Here is a 13,842-nt window from a genome sequence, read left to right as displayed (position 1 = left end):
TCAGTAGAAGCTTATATTCATTTCACGCTCAATCCAATAATAGAGGGAGTAGACTTTCAAATAAATATTTGGTCGGTTGGGTTTTCCGCAGGAAGTGGCCTTCACTCGAATTCCAATCAAATAGTAGTGGTGCTGCATTTCGACATAGCAGTTCAGCGGTCCACCCAGATTTGTCTGCATGTGTTAATATAAACATAAAAGGTCACATAATGAGTAGCTCAACTCACTCCAAAATTCAGGGTTCCTACGCATTTTTTTTTTTTTCATTTCAAAATTTCAGACTTTTCCAGACTCAATTTCCAAACCTCTCTGTAGATTTTTCACACCATATTTAACATGGTTCATACAACATTATTAGGCCCCAAGCCCTAGGGGGCGCCCCCTGAAGTGCAGTTGAAAACTTGATCCATATACAGTGAGGAAAATAAGTATTTGAACACCCTGCTATTTTGCAAGTGCTCCCACTTTGAAATCATGGAGGGGTCTGAAATTGTCATCGTAGGTGCATGTCCACTGTGAGAGACATAATCTAAAAAAAAAAATCCAGAAATCACAATGTATGATTTTTTAACTATTTATTTGTATGATACAGCTGCAAATAAGTATTTGAACACCTGAGAAAATCAATGTTAATATTTGGTACAGTAGCCTTTGTTTGCAATTACAGAGGTCAAACGTTTCCTGTAGTTTTTCACCAGGTTTGCACACACTGCATGAGGGATTTTGGCCCACTCCTCCACACAGATCTTCTCTAGATCAGTCAGGTTTCTGGGCTGTCGCTGAGAAACACGGAGTTTGAGCTCCCTCCAAAGATTCTCTATTGGGTTTAGGTCTGGAGACTGGCTAGGCCACGCCAGAACCTTGATATGCTTCTTACAGAGCCACTCCTTGGTTATCCTGGCTGTGTGCTTCGGGTCATTGTCATGTTGGAAGACCCAGCCTCGACCCATCTTCAATGCTCTAACTGAGGGAAGAAGGTTGTTCCCCAAAATCTCGCAATACATGGCCCCGGTCATCCTCTCCTTAATACAGTGCAGTCGCCCTGTCCCATGTGCAGAAAGATGCTACCACCCCCATGCTTCACAGTAGGGATGGTGTTCTTGGGATGGTACTCATCATTCTTCTTCCTCCAAACACGTTTAGTGGAATTATGACCAAAAAGTTCTATTTTGGTCTCATCTGACCACATGACTTTCTCCCATGACTCCTCTGGATCATCCAAATGGTCATTGGCAAACTTAAGACGGGCCTTGACATGTGCTGGTTTAAGCAGGGGAACCTTCCGTGCCATGCATGATTTAAAACCATGACGTCTTGGTGTATTACCAACAGTAACCTTGGAAATGGTGGTCCCAGCTCTTTTCAGGTCATTGACCAGCTCCTCCTGTGTAGTTCTGGGCTGATTTCTCACCTTTCTTAGGATCATTGAGACCCCACAAGGTGAGATCTTGCATGGAGCCCCAGTCCGAGGGAGATTGACAGTCATCTTTAGCTTCTTCCATTTTCTAATGATTGCTCCAACAGTGGACCCTTTTTCACCAAGCTGCTTGGCAATTTCCCCGTAGCCCTTTCCAGCCTTGTTGGAGGTGTACAATTTTGTCTCTAGTGTCTTTGGACAGCTCTTTGGTCTTGGCCATGTTAGTAGTTGGATTCTTACTGATAATATGGGGTGGACAGGTGTCTTTATGCAGCTAACGACCTCAAACAGGTGCATCTAATTTAGGATAATAAATGGAGTGGAGGTGGACATTTTAAAGGCAGACTAACAGGTCTTTGAGGGTCAGAATTCTAGCTGATAGACAGGTGTTCAACTACTTATTTGCAGCTGTATCATACAAATAAATAGTTAAAAAATCATATATTGTGATTTCTGGATTTTTTATGTCTCTCACAGTGGACATGCACCTACGATGACAATTTCAGACCCCTCCATGATTTCCAAGTGGGAGAACTTGCAAAATAGCAGGGTGTTCAAATACTTATTTTCCTCACTGTATCATACATACTTTCATGTATATGTAGGAAGCTCGGTACACATATCAATCTCATCGAGCCGAACAATTTTTACGCCCACAGTCTAAAGCGAACCCAAAAGGAAGTCAGCTATTCAGGGTTTTGTGAAAAACACATGCGCTGAACTTTTCAATACTCCTCCTAAGTGATTCATCCGATCGCCACCGAGATCGGTCAACGCTCAACATGATGTCAAGACATTAGCCCCTTTCACACAGCAATCCCGGTAAATTACCGTAAAATTACCAGAATGACCTTACTGGTAAATGCACAAATATGCTGTTGTTCACACAAGCAACAGCGTTCTGGCTTTTTACCGGTAAGAGACCACTCACACATCAGCACCCGGTAATACAATCAAATAACGGTAGATTATTTGATGTCAGTCATTGGAAATTATCAGCACTGATGAATGGAAAAGAAGCCGGACAACTTTCTAATTCCGAGCTCCAAACAACAGGAAGTCAGCTACTGAATGTGGATTTTTTGACAAATCAAAATTTTTACTATTCACACCAAACTTTCTCAGCATGATGCCAACACAATGAAGATGCTAAATTGTGAACAGATTTTGTATATCTCGAACAGTGTTGCCTGCATGGCGAGGGATTAAAATGACAAAAAGGGAAACGGGAAAAGTCTCATATTTTCTAAGCAATAAATTATACACCACTAAAAACTAAAAAAACACTTATTTTTCAATTAATGCCATATGTGTAATTTAAAACTAGGCAGAATGGTGCCTATCTGGTTTAAATAAATAAATCAAATATCATAGATAATTTATCCACTAGTTAGCAGTATAGGCCCATTTTTTCTTGTTGTTAAAAACAATGTCGCCAGCCATGACTCACTTTTATTAGGTATTACATATGGATATATATTCAGACATTATAAAATATTACTTTCTGTTAGAGTTTTTTTTATTTTATTTTTTGCACTTAATGTTGTTAAATCTTCTGGCTCAACTAACTGGTAAACAGTCTCCAAATGAGCATTTGACCTAACTCGGGGCATGGAACCATTTGTAGGCCACTGACAACATATTGTTATAAAATTAGTCTAATACATAGGTTAATAAAATATAAAAAGACTGTAAGAGGAATCATTTTGGACTTACAAAATTTTGAGCTGTAAATGACAACTTAGCCACATTTAGCATATCCTATGACATGAAATTAATTTTAATTTAAATGACATCATGGATATGGCTGTTGTGGTTTGCAGTCAATAGTTGCACCAGCTGGCTGTAGTAAATGTAGCAAACTACTTTGACATTTACCCTCTTTAAATGCATATTGCCTGTCGTGTACAGTCTTCCTAAAGCCACTGGGGTGGAAGTGGCGCAGGGGCTTGGGCCTGACCATCACTTTATTTTTTCATTATATTTGGTAGGGGTGTGAAAAGATCTTAAAACGTTACAATATTTCTCGTCGAGGTGAAAAGCAGTCTCACGATATCACTGTGATGGAGCTGAGTTTGTGGCAAAACCTTTTACAGTGCTTGCATTATATATTGTTCTGTCTTTTACTGCATATGAATTCATGAATTCATATTCAGAAAGTAGAACTAAAGTGACATTCATTAAGGTGATAATTAGTTAAAACATTTCAAAATGCACCTGCATTGTTTTTTTTATGACTTTCAGTTGAATAAAAGATATATACATTTCATATATTTAGTCACTGAAGATCTCTTAAAAGTAGTGTTAAAATATTGTCTAGTCTCATTCTCGTGAACCCAGTATCGTGTATTGTCTTGTTTCATGAGCTAAGTGTTTCATCACACCCCTAATATGTGACACTGGATCACAAAACCAGTCTTAAGTCGCACGGGTATATTTGTGGCAATAGCCAGCAAAACATTGTATGGGTCAAAATTATCGATTTTCTTTTATGCCAAAAATCATTAGGATATTAAGTAAAGATCATGATCCATGAAGATATTTTGTTAATTTCCAACCTTAAATATATAAAACATTTATTTTTGTGAGTGGATGCTGTACAATCGCCAATAGAAATGGGCAACTTCTGCACCCTCAGATTCCAGATTTTCAAATAGTTGTATCTCAGCCAAATATTGTCCTATGCTAACAAACCATATATCAATGGAAAGATTATGTGTTCAGCTTTCAGATGATGTATACATCTCAATTTAAAAAAAATTACCCATAAGACTGGTTTTGTGGTCCATGGTCACATATTTGGTAAAGTACAGTCGTCTGTAAATATTTTAGTTTTCTCTTTTTTTTATTGGTTTTCTCAAAGTGATAACATGAGAAGAAACCTAAAACACTTAGGCTGCATATATTCACCTTTGGCACATTAGTTGGATACTGATGATCACCAAACAGCAAAGTACAGTCTGATTTAGATGATTGCTTTAAAGGGGACCTATTATGCCCCTTTTTACAAGATGTAAAATAAGTCTCTGATGTCCCCAGAGTGTGTACGTGAAGTTGTAGCTCAAAATACCCCACAGATCAAATGACCCACAGATCATCATCTATAGCAGGGGTTTTCAAACTTTTTGTGTGTGTGGACCACTATTTGTAATCAAGAATTACAGTCTCCGGATCGATACTGGTCACTTATTATTATTATTAATCTTCAGAGTTTTACAAGTCCTCAAAAAGTAGGCTTGAGTTTGTCCACTTAGCACATCCGCCAGACATTTCAGAAACGCGAGATCAAGAAACTAACTGAAATTAAAATAATAACAGGCCTTATTCATTCCATTTATAAACATTTTGTTTCATATAAACTGCTTATAAAGGCTATGCGTGTGATGTGATAATGAGAACATATCTGCCTCTGCCCTTTTCTCTTCAGAGAACCTGTTGCTATCCACCGATCCATGTTGTGGTTCTAACTTGAACGTCACGGCCGAGCGCCACTAGCCTATTTTATTAATCACACAATAACTTGACAATTTAATAAAAATTTTATATCAATATATGCCTACATATTCTTTTTACTTTTCATTTTTTTATGGGAATTTCCTGGTAAAATGAAGGTAAAAAAATTTTCTTTTATTTTGCCTTTCCACCGACCACCTGCAGTACCCTCACGGACCACTAGTGGTCCGCGGACCACAGTTTGGGAATGGCCGATCTATAGCATGTTAAAATTGTCACTTTTTGGGGGTGAGCAAAAACGTGCCATTTTTGTGTGTGTCCCTTTAAATGCAAATGATCTGGTGTCGTCTTTCAAGAAGAGGGCGGAATTTTAAGAGCTCATGCTCCGGTGTCCTCAGATAGAAGATAGAAGAGGTATATTTTAGTTTAATTACAGTTATAACGGTTGTCATTTTACTTTTATCTACTATTAGTACAAGCCTTCTATAGAGGACCCGGCCCAACTTTACTATTGAGTTTTATGACGTTTATTGTACTTCACGTTCACACAAGAAATGAAGGGTCTGTTTCACTCCAGAAAATCACTGTAGGAGCTGAATAAAACACAGTACAAGAAGTACTGTGAAAGAAAGTGGATAAGAAAGTCTTATCCATAAACTCTCTCTCTCCCTTGCATTATCATCAACATACACAGCGAACTACACAGAAACACTTGTTACAACTAACAGTAAACAAATATATACGTACCTTATGCCTTTCCTGGGGGTGCTTAATAAACTGGTAAACTTTATATCCGGAAAATAACTCAGATGAACTGTAATAAAGTGTGCGCTCTCCCTTTCATTACTGCTGTGACCAGTATCGATCCGGAGACTGTAAGCTGGATCACGAACAGTTGGTACGGATCCATCCATGAGTAACTACTATTTAATAAAACCTGTGTTTTGTATTGACCCTCGTTCACAAAGCAGTCTAGTGTAAAATGATTCGCGCAGACATAAACGAATTTAGGTATATGGGGGCGCATTCCCCCAAAATAAAACTAATCCACTGCATCTTTAGTGGCTCTGATGTTGGGAGTACATGGAGACTGTTATGTTCACTCTTACATCCAACAACAAAACACCTGAACTGCTTACAAGACATTCTTGTTGCTACAGCTGCTCCGGCCTGGAGAGTCTATGCTAATACAACAGAGTCCATCAGCAGTCGTGGGCGGGGCCTATACAAAGTGATGTCACTTTGAACAGAATCTGCAAACGCCTTGTTCTGAGACACTGCTTTTAATTTATGGGGATTAAAAAAGGAGTGGGTGGATTTTTATCATTATTGGCTGGTTGTGTATTCGCACTACCAACACACATTTGTTCAAACATGTAAAAGTGAATTTTGCAGAATAGGTCCCCTTTAACACTATCAATGCCGAAATGAATCTGCAGCTGTCAGGTGGTACAGGTCAAGTTGTTTATGTTCAGTATTATTGTAATGTTATGTGCTTTGAGACATGAGGTAGTTTACCACCGTGATGCTTTTGTTTGATATGAACTTTTTGCCATATTACCCACCCCTACTTGCTCCTTTATCTGTTGCAGGTTTGAATGACATTTAAGTGAACATTATTTTATTGAAGTTCAAAAGAGACTTGCTAATGGTAAAGAGAACCAGTTTTGCATAATGAAAATCTGCACCTTGAATTCATTAAGCCGTGTTCGACAATCACTAAATGATCACTAAACCTTTGCCAAGAAAACTCACTGCTTGTATGATACATTTATTTTTTAGAAGTTTATTTTAGAAAACTGAATAGGGGTAATAGTCTAGAATTTGGAAACATATTTTTCCATACTATTTTCTTTTTTCATACTTATCCAGACCTGCGTAGGAACCCTGAAAATTACAACAACCTAAAATCGTCATTTTACATGCTACAAGTGAATTTAGGCATTAAATGTATAATGTACAGTATGAAAAAAATGATATTTTGATTTGCTATTTGATTTTGAAATTTGATTTCATGAAGGCAAATGTAATTTACTCTAGTGTTCAAAAGTTTGGGGTCTGTAAGATTTTTTAATGTTCTTGACAGAAGTCTTTTATGCTCACCAAGGCCAAAAATATTATTATTTTTAATATATTTAAAAATTATATTTATTCCTGTGATGGTACACCTGAACTGTCAGCATCATTATTCCAGTCTTCAGTGTCACATGATCCTTCGGAAATCATTTTAATATGCTGCTCAAGAAACATTTATTATTGTTATCACTGTTGCAAACAGTTGTGATGCTTAAGATTTTTGTAGTAACTGTGATACAGTTTTACAGTATTCTTTGACGAATAGAACAGCATTTATTTGAAATGGTAAAGATATTTATAAAGTTACAAGTTCTGACTTTTGATCAATTTAATGAGTTCTTGCTGAATTAAAAAAAATCTTACTTTGACACCCAATATTTAAACGGTAGTGTAAATGTAGAAATATAGAATATCAGCATGCACAATTAAATTCAGCCGATAATCAATGTTTTACAGATAAATTGCAACTTCAAGGAGAAGCTGTTAAATGAATTTATCAATTCACCTTTTACACAGTTAAAGTAGGCCTGCTAATAAAGGAGTACTAAGACATACCTCACATCCATCAACACCTCCACCATATTCGCCAACACATAGCATGTCCGCTGACACAGTGTAGTTCCAGTACGCTGGCTTATTGCACAATGACCGTGACATTATAAACACATTTGCTTCTTGTAGTACACCAACATCACCTGATAAATATAATATGTGTGTCAAATTCACATAAAACGAGAACAACTAAAATTGCAGCATCTACAGTCAGCCACTATTGTAAACATCTGCAGTGTCAACTCACCACCAGGTTGAGCGTTGTATCCTGTGATGTGACAGGATAATTTATGATCAGCAGCCACGTTATCAGGCACACAGATGGGATGGACAAACTCATTAAACACAAAAGGGGTCTCCATTTCAAAAAGAGCAATACTGTACCGCAAAGTGACAGGATTGAATAGTTCGTGTTTGATAATTCTGGCGACTTGTAACTTCTGTGTGAACTCATCATCAACATCCAATCTACTGCTTCCTGCTCGGATCAAAAGTTTGCTATAGGAGAAAGTGCAACAACATTATGTGCGTGAGTAAGTAGAGCGTATGTATCTTACTATTTAGGATTAAAGTGGACATAATTAACGTTACTTTTTATTCTGCACATCTGCACATGAAGCTGCTGTCATTATCCAGTAATCGTCGATAATAGCTCCACCACAGATTTGACTGAACGGTGCAGATGGATTGGGCTGGTACATCACAGACACCTGCCATGGCCAAACACTCACGTTGACGTTCTCACCTCCGATCATCCGGGGTTTTCGAAGTTTGCCTAACGTTACTCTCCCAGGCCTGTCGCCGCACTTTCGATCTAAGAGATTGTTTAAAAAAAAAAAAGTAACGTTAGGAAGATAAGTAACGGTTAGTGTACTGAGCTAATTGTTTATAAAGTTTATATTAACTCACATCGAACGGACGGATTAGAGATTCCGGCATAATAAAATACGAATGCCCCCAACCCCAAAGCACCCATAAAAAGGAGAAATTTCATGCAACTGCCCATCACGACGGTGGGATTTAGTTAGTTGAGCGACAGATGTGCTTCCTTGACTGGCTGTTAAACGTTCAACACAACAAATACGTCTGTCTGTGTTTGGATAACGGTCAAACATATTTGAATTCTATGACGCAAGTCACTGTTTTGTGAAGCATTGTGGGCCATTCACATATCGCGTCTTCTGCGCGCTCAAGTTCGTTATTTCAAGTGAGTGCGACTAGTAGAATAGTAAATAGTTTAGTGTATAGTCAATAAAATAAACAAACAGTATACAGCAAATAAAATAGTAATGAATAGTATAATTATATAATATCATAAGTACAATAATATAATAATAATATATTGATAATAGCATAGTGTATGTATAATACTATAATAATAGCAATAGAATATGAAATATAAATTACAGTATATAGACAATAAAAAATAATAAGTTAAATAGTGACTAGTGAATAGTACAATAATTTAACAGCATAATTGATAATCGCAAGTGGTATAATATTATAATAACAATAATAATAATAACAGCAAATACAATGTAATATAAATTGCAGAATAATATAAACAATAATAAAAATAGTAAATGAAATAGTTACTAGTAATGTTACCTACCCGAAACAAGTACCTGTCATAAAAGTCGGTTTTAAGAAAATATATGAATATTTAGATTTCAGGACATTTACTTTATAATATAAAATATAATACAAGCTAAAACTATAATATAAATCATGTCAACTCATGTTTCAACTTTCACAGCTAAGTTAACTAGCGACATCGTTAGCTATGACTGACTCTGGTGGCCAAATAATGTTACTGTTACTAATTATATAATGACCAAATACAACCAGAAACACATGTTCAGTCTTGCTTGTGAAAGGTAGGCCTAATTCCCCGAGACCTGTTTTTAATTGTGCGGCGATTTGTACAGCCCCAAGCAGCACACGAAGCAGTCATTTTTCTCAATTCCCATTATGAGAGGTATGGGAAAGTTGCCCTCCGCAATATGGCGGCACCGTTGATGTATGATCCAGTGGCCAATAGGACGTCTGTACTGTCCTCCAATTGGTGTTCTTAACCAAAATTAGACAGGCAGCCAAACTCCCGTCATGAAAAACATGAGAGTCAGAATATAGCTTCTTAGCTCCGTTTAATTGAGACTCTTGTTGAGCATAAAGTCATGAACAAAGGAGTGAAACTGAAAACAAGCACAAAAAATACACTAAGGTGAAATTGTCACTCCTACAGATACTAATAAAGCTTAATTACAATGTAATGTCTCAGTTAACAATAGTTCACGAATTGAAATCAAAGATTTATACCCATATATGGTTTTAAATCAACATGAAATCAGCACAAATCTATTATTAGAAATACTGTTAAACAGAAAACAACTTACAGGCAGTTCTTGCAAAGGAGAAATCGAAACATAATGGAGGATTATTGCAGCTGGAACAATCTTCACCATGTGCTTTTTTTAAGCTAATTTCCTGATTCAGCCTGCAATACCATACTTGACCGCTAGAGGTCCTAATTACTCTAACAAGGAAAATACCCAAAGGGCAGAACACTCCCCGCTTGGTGTTTATGACACCACAGTCCATATTGCTACAATTTAGCACAAACTTTCAATCCGTTGACGGTAAAAGTAGACGACTTCTGTAACAGGCCTTGTGAAGGTCTTTGGAGTACCTTGAGCAGTGGTCCTTAAACTAACTGTTCGTACCTTTCCATCTTGGCTATGAATAGCAGAAGTGACCACTGCCAAAGGCCATGTATTGCGAGCAGCTTGGTTATCCTTCAGGAAGACAACATCACCTTCTTGCAAGTTGCGACGTGTCTCATTCCATTTCCTGCGACTTGGTAGGTAGGGTTGGTAGGTACTCCCTTTTCCATCGGAGCCAGAACTCATTGGCAATGGCCTGTACTTGTCTCCACTGCTTGAGAAGAAGATCCCTTAACAAAATTTCCCTGGAGGAGGTGAGACTGCTCCCTTCTGAGTAAGCAGCATTGCTGGAGTCAAGATGAATGGAGACTGTGGGTCACTTGATACAGGAATGAGAGGTCTGGTGTTGATGATGGCTGAAACTTCGGCCATAAGCGTGCACAAGACTTCATGGGAGAAAGCAGTATGTTTTCTTAGTAGGATACAATCGAGAATTCTGCAGGCCACTCCAATCATTCGTTCCCAAGAACCTCCTCTGTGTGAAGAATGAGGAGGGTTGAACTCCCAGGAACAGCCCTGCTCACTCAAATATCTGAAAATCTTTTCCTCCTGTTGCAACTTGTTCAGTCCTAGCTCTTTACTTGCTCCCACAAAGTTTGTGCCGCAATCAGACCTTAGTTGCTTTGCGGGTCCTCAAATGGCGAAGAATCGCCTCGGAGCATTGATGCAGCTGGAAACATCCATTGATTCGATTACCTCAATATGCACTGCTCTTATGCTCATGCAAGTAAACATTAGCTTTCCGCATCCCACTTAGTTAAAAGGTCCACATGTCCACCTCTAGTGTGTCTCGCTCTGACCATCCAAGGTCCAAAAACATCCAATCCCACATAGGTAAACGGGGGATTTATGTTTAAGGTGCTCAGGAGGTAAGTCTGCCATAATTTGTTCCTCCATTTTCCCACGGAGCTTACGGCAAGTAACGCAGTGGTGTAGGACTGAGCTAATCAGCCTTTTCCCTCCAGTAATCCAGAAACCAGCCCTTCTCAAGGCTCCCTCTGTAAAATGACGCCCTTGATGTTCTACTTTCTCATGGTAGTGACGCACTAACAGAATGGAGATGTGGTTGTGCTTGGTTAGAACCAAGGGGTTCTTTTCATTGGAGCTTAATGGAGAATTTTTCAACCTTCCTCCAATTCTGATCAACCCTTCGTTGAGAACGGGGTCAAGTTTTAAGAGAGGGCTGTTCTTTGGTAGGGCTTTCTTTTCAGAAAGGGTTGCATATTCCATAGGAAAGATCTCATGTTGAGTTGCTCTCAAAATGGTGTTCCAGGCTAGCGAATACTCTTGTGAGGTTCCAAGTTTATTGCACCAATGCCACCCTACAAGTTCTCCACAACCACTCTTGGATTTGATCGTGTGAACGATGTGGATCAAAAGGGCAATAGCTCTTACAAGGATTATCCAGGTAGAGAATCTCTTGAATCTTTCTGTCCCTAAGCCATTCAGTCTAATTTGTGTGGAATAGCTGAGGACATCATGTCTTATCTCAACATCATGTTCTGGACAGACAAGTTTGTAGGATTCAGGCTCTTCCTGTAAGCATGTATATGGTTTGGAGAGGAATGGTGGTCCCCTGAGCCATGCCGAATTATTGAATTGAGATGCGGCAACTCCTCTAGAAGCATGGTCAGCTGGGTTGAGCTCAGTCGGTACATAAACCCATTGCTCTGGCCTTGAAGATTGGCGAATTCGTTGAACTCTGTTATGCACATACACATAAAAACGCTTTGTCTCATTGTGTATGTACCCTAAGACTGCTTTGCTATCACAGTAGAATCTTACAGCATGCGATCTGAGATCCATCTCATGGCGAATCAGGTCGGCAATTTCAACTGCCAATACTGCAGCACAGAGTTCGAGACGTGGAATAGTAGGTTTGTGTTGCGGTGCAAGTTTGGCTTTACCTAAGACAAATCCGACATTACTGCTACCATCATGGTTGATGACCCTGAGGTAAGCCACTGCGCCGATTGCTTTAGTGGAGGTGTCAGAAAAAACTCACAGTTCTACAAGTTTTGCCTCAGAGAGGGAAATTGAGGAATAGGTTCAAGGAATATGCAGTTGCTTCAGGTCCTGGAGGGAGTCTTGCCATGTTCCCCATTCTCTTCTCTTTTCTTCAGGAAGTAAAGCATCCCATTCTGAGGTGTAGTTTAAGAGTTCCCGTAGTAGAGCTCTGCCTTGTATGGTGACCGGAGAGACTATGCCGAGTGGATCAGAGATACTGTTCACAGTGGACAGCACACCATGTTTTGTAAATGATTTGCAGACAAATGACACATCATAGGTGAAGGTGTAGCCTGCTATCTCCCAACACAACCCAAGAGTCCGCTGTATAGGTGGAACTTCACCACTAAGGTCTAAGTCCTTTATGGTCTTAGCGTGTTCCTCTTGAGGAAAGTCTTGCATAACAACTGGGCTATTTGAAGCAATCTTGTGCAAACGAAGGTTCGATTCGGCTAAAGATGCTTGTGTTCTTCGAAGGAGACTCACTGCCTGATCGTCAGTAGGTAGGGACACAAGCCCATCATCCACGTAGAAGTGTCTTTCCACGTACTGTTGAGTATCTGAGCCATGTACCTTCTCACCCTCGCTAGCAGCTCATCTTAGCCCGTAAATGGCAACGGCCGGGGAAGGGCTATTGCCAAAAACATGTACCTTCATGCGGTACTCTATGACATCCTTTGTTGGGTCGCTGTCTCTGAATCAGAGGAACCTAAGAAAGTTACGATGGTCCTCTCTGACCTTGAAACAATGGAACATTTGTTGGATGTCAGCTGTGATGGCTACGGGTTCCTTACGGAATCGAAGAAGGACTCCCAGCAAGTTATTGTTCAGATCGGGGCCCGTTAACAACACGTTGTTGAGGGAGATACCCTGATGTTGGGCGCTGGAGTTGAAAACCACCCTGATTTGATCTGGCTTTTTTGGGTGGTAAACCGCAAAGATCGGCAGGAACCAACACTCCTCTCCCTCCTTCAGTGGTGGTGCGGGTTCAGCGTGGTCGTTCTCCAGGATTTTCTTCATGAAAGAAACAAACTGTTTTTCCATCTCTGGTTTCTTAGTAAGAGTACGCTGCAGAGAATGAAATCTATTAAGAGCTTGTACACGATTGTTGGGAAGTATTTGTCTTGGCTCTCTAAACGGCAATGGGGCGACCCAACTGTTTCCTTCATCCTTGTAAACCTCTGAATTCATGATCCTTAAGAACACTGTGTCCTCAATGGATGGGGCTAGTTCATTATCGTTCTCGGTTCTTTGGAACACATCTCAACCCAAGTCTAACCTTTGGGCAAAAGGGTGCATCATGTGGGCCATTAATTTGTTGTCTGACCTTGTGCACCCTAATGATGTCTCTCCCCAGTAAGAGAAGGATCTGAGCATTGGGATCGAGTTTGGGAATTTTGCTTGCAACTGACCTCAAGTGAGAGTGATTCAAGGCTACATTCGGGGTGGGTATCTCACATCTGCTGGCCAGTATTTGATTGCACTCTATGAGTGGTGGTAGAGCAAAGGAAGCACCTCCTGCGGCTGGTGAGATAATGAAACCTTCGGCCTTCCTGGCAGACATATTGGTAACTCAAGCACATGTCCGAAGGGAATAAGAGGAAGGTTCGCTAT

The 13,842-nt window shown here is 39.5% G+C and overlaps 1 protein-coding gene across 1 annotated transcript in view; it reads right to left on the bottom strand.

The window, feature by feature from the left end:
• The window catches only part of LOC311073170 (serine protease 27), a gene marked incomplete at its 3' end in the record, with an annotated part of 30,025 nt that continues 16,183 nt past the window's right edge, over nt 1-13,842 (bottom strand). Inside the window, exons 4-7 of the mRNA XM_084098652.1 lie at nt 8,090-8,312; nt 7,746-7,996; nt 7,502-7,641; nt 1-174 (exon numbers count right to left, since the gene is read on the bottom strand). Of these exons, the coding sequence (XP_083954778.1) occupies nt 1-174; nt 7,502-7,641; nt 7,746-7,996; nt 8,090-8,312 (788 nt within the window). The remainder of the gene's footprint in view (nt 175-7,501; nt 7,642-7,745; nt 7,997-8,089; nt 8,313-13,842) is intronic.

Source organism: Abramis brama (assembly GCF_963993115.1).
Source record: "Abramis brama genome assembly, chromosome: 22".
In the NCBI taxonomy this organism is placed as follows: Eukaryota; Metazoa; Chordata; class Actinopteri; order Cypriniformes; family Leuciscidae; genus Abramis; species Abramis brama.
The sequence above is the reverse complement of the archived record's forward strand: the minus strand, read 5'-3'. Positions and strand labels throughout refer to the sequence as shown.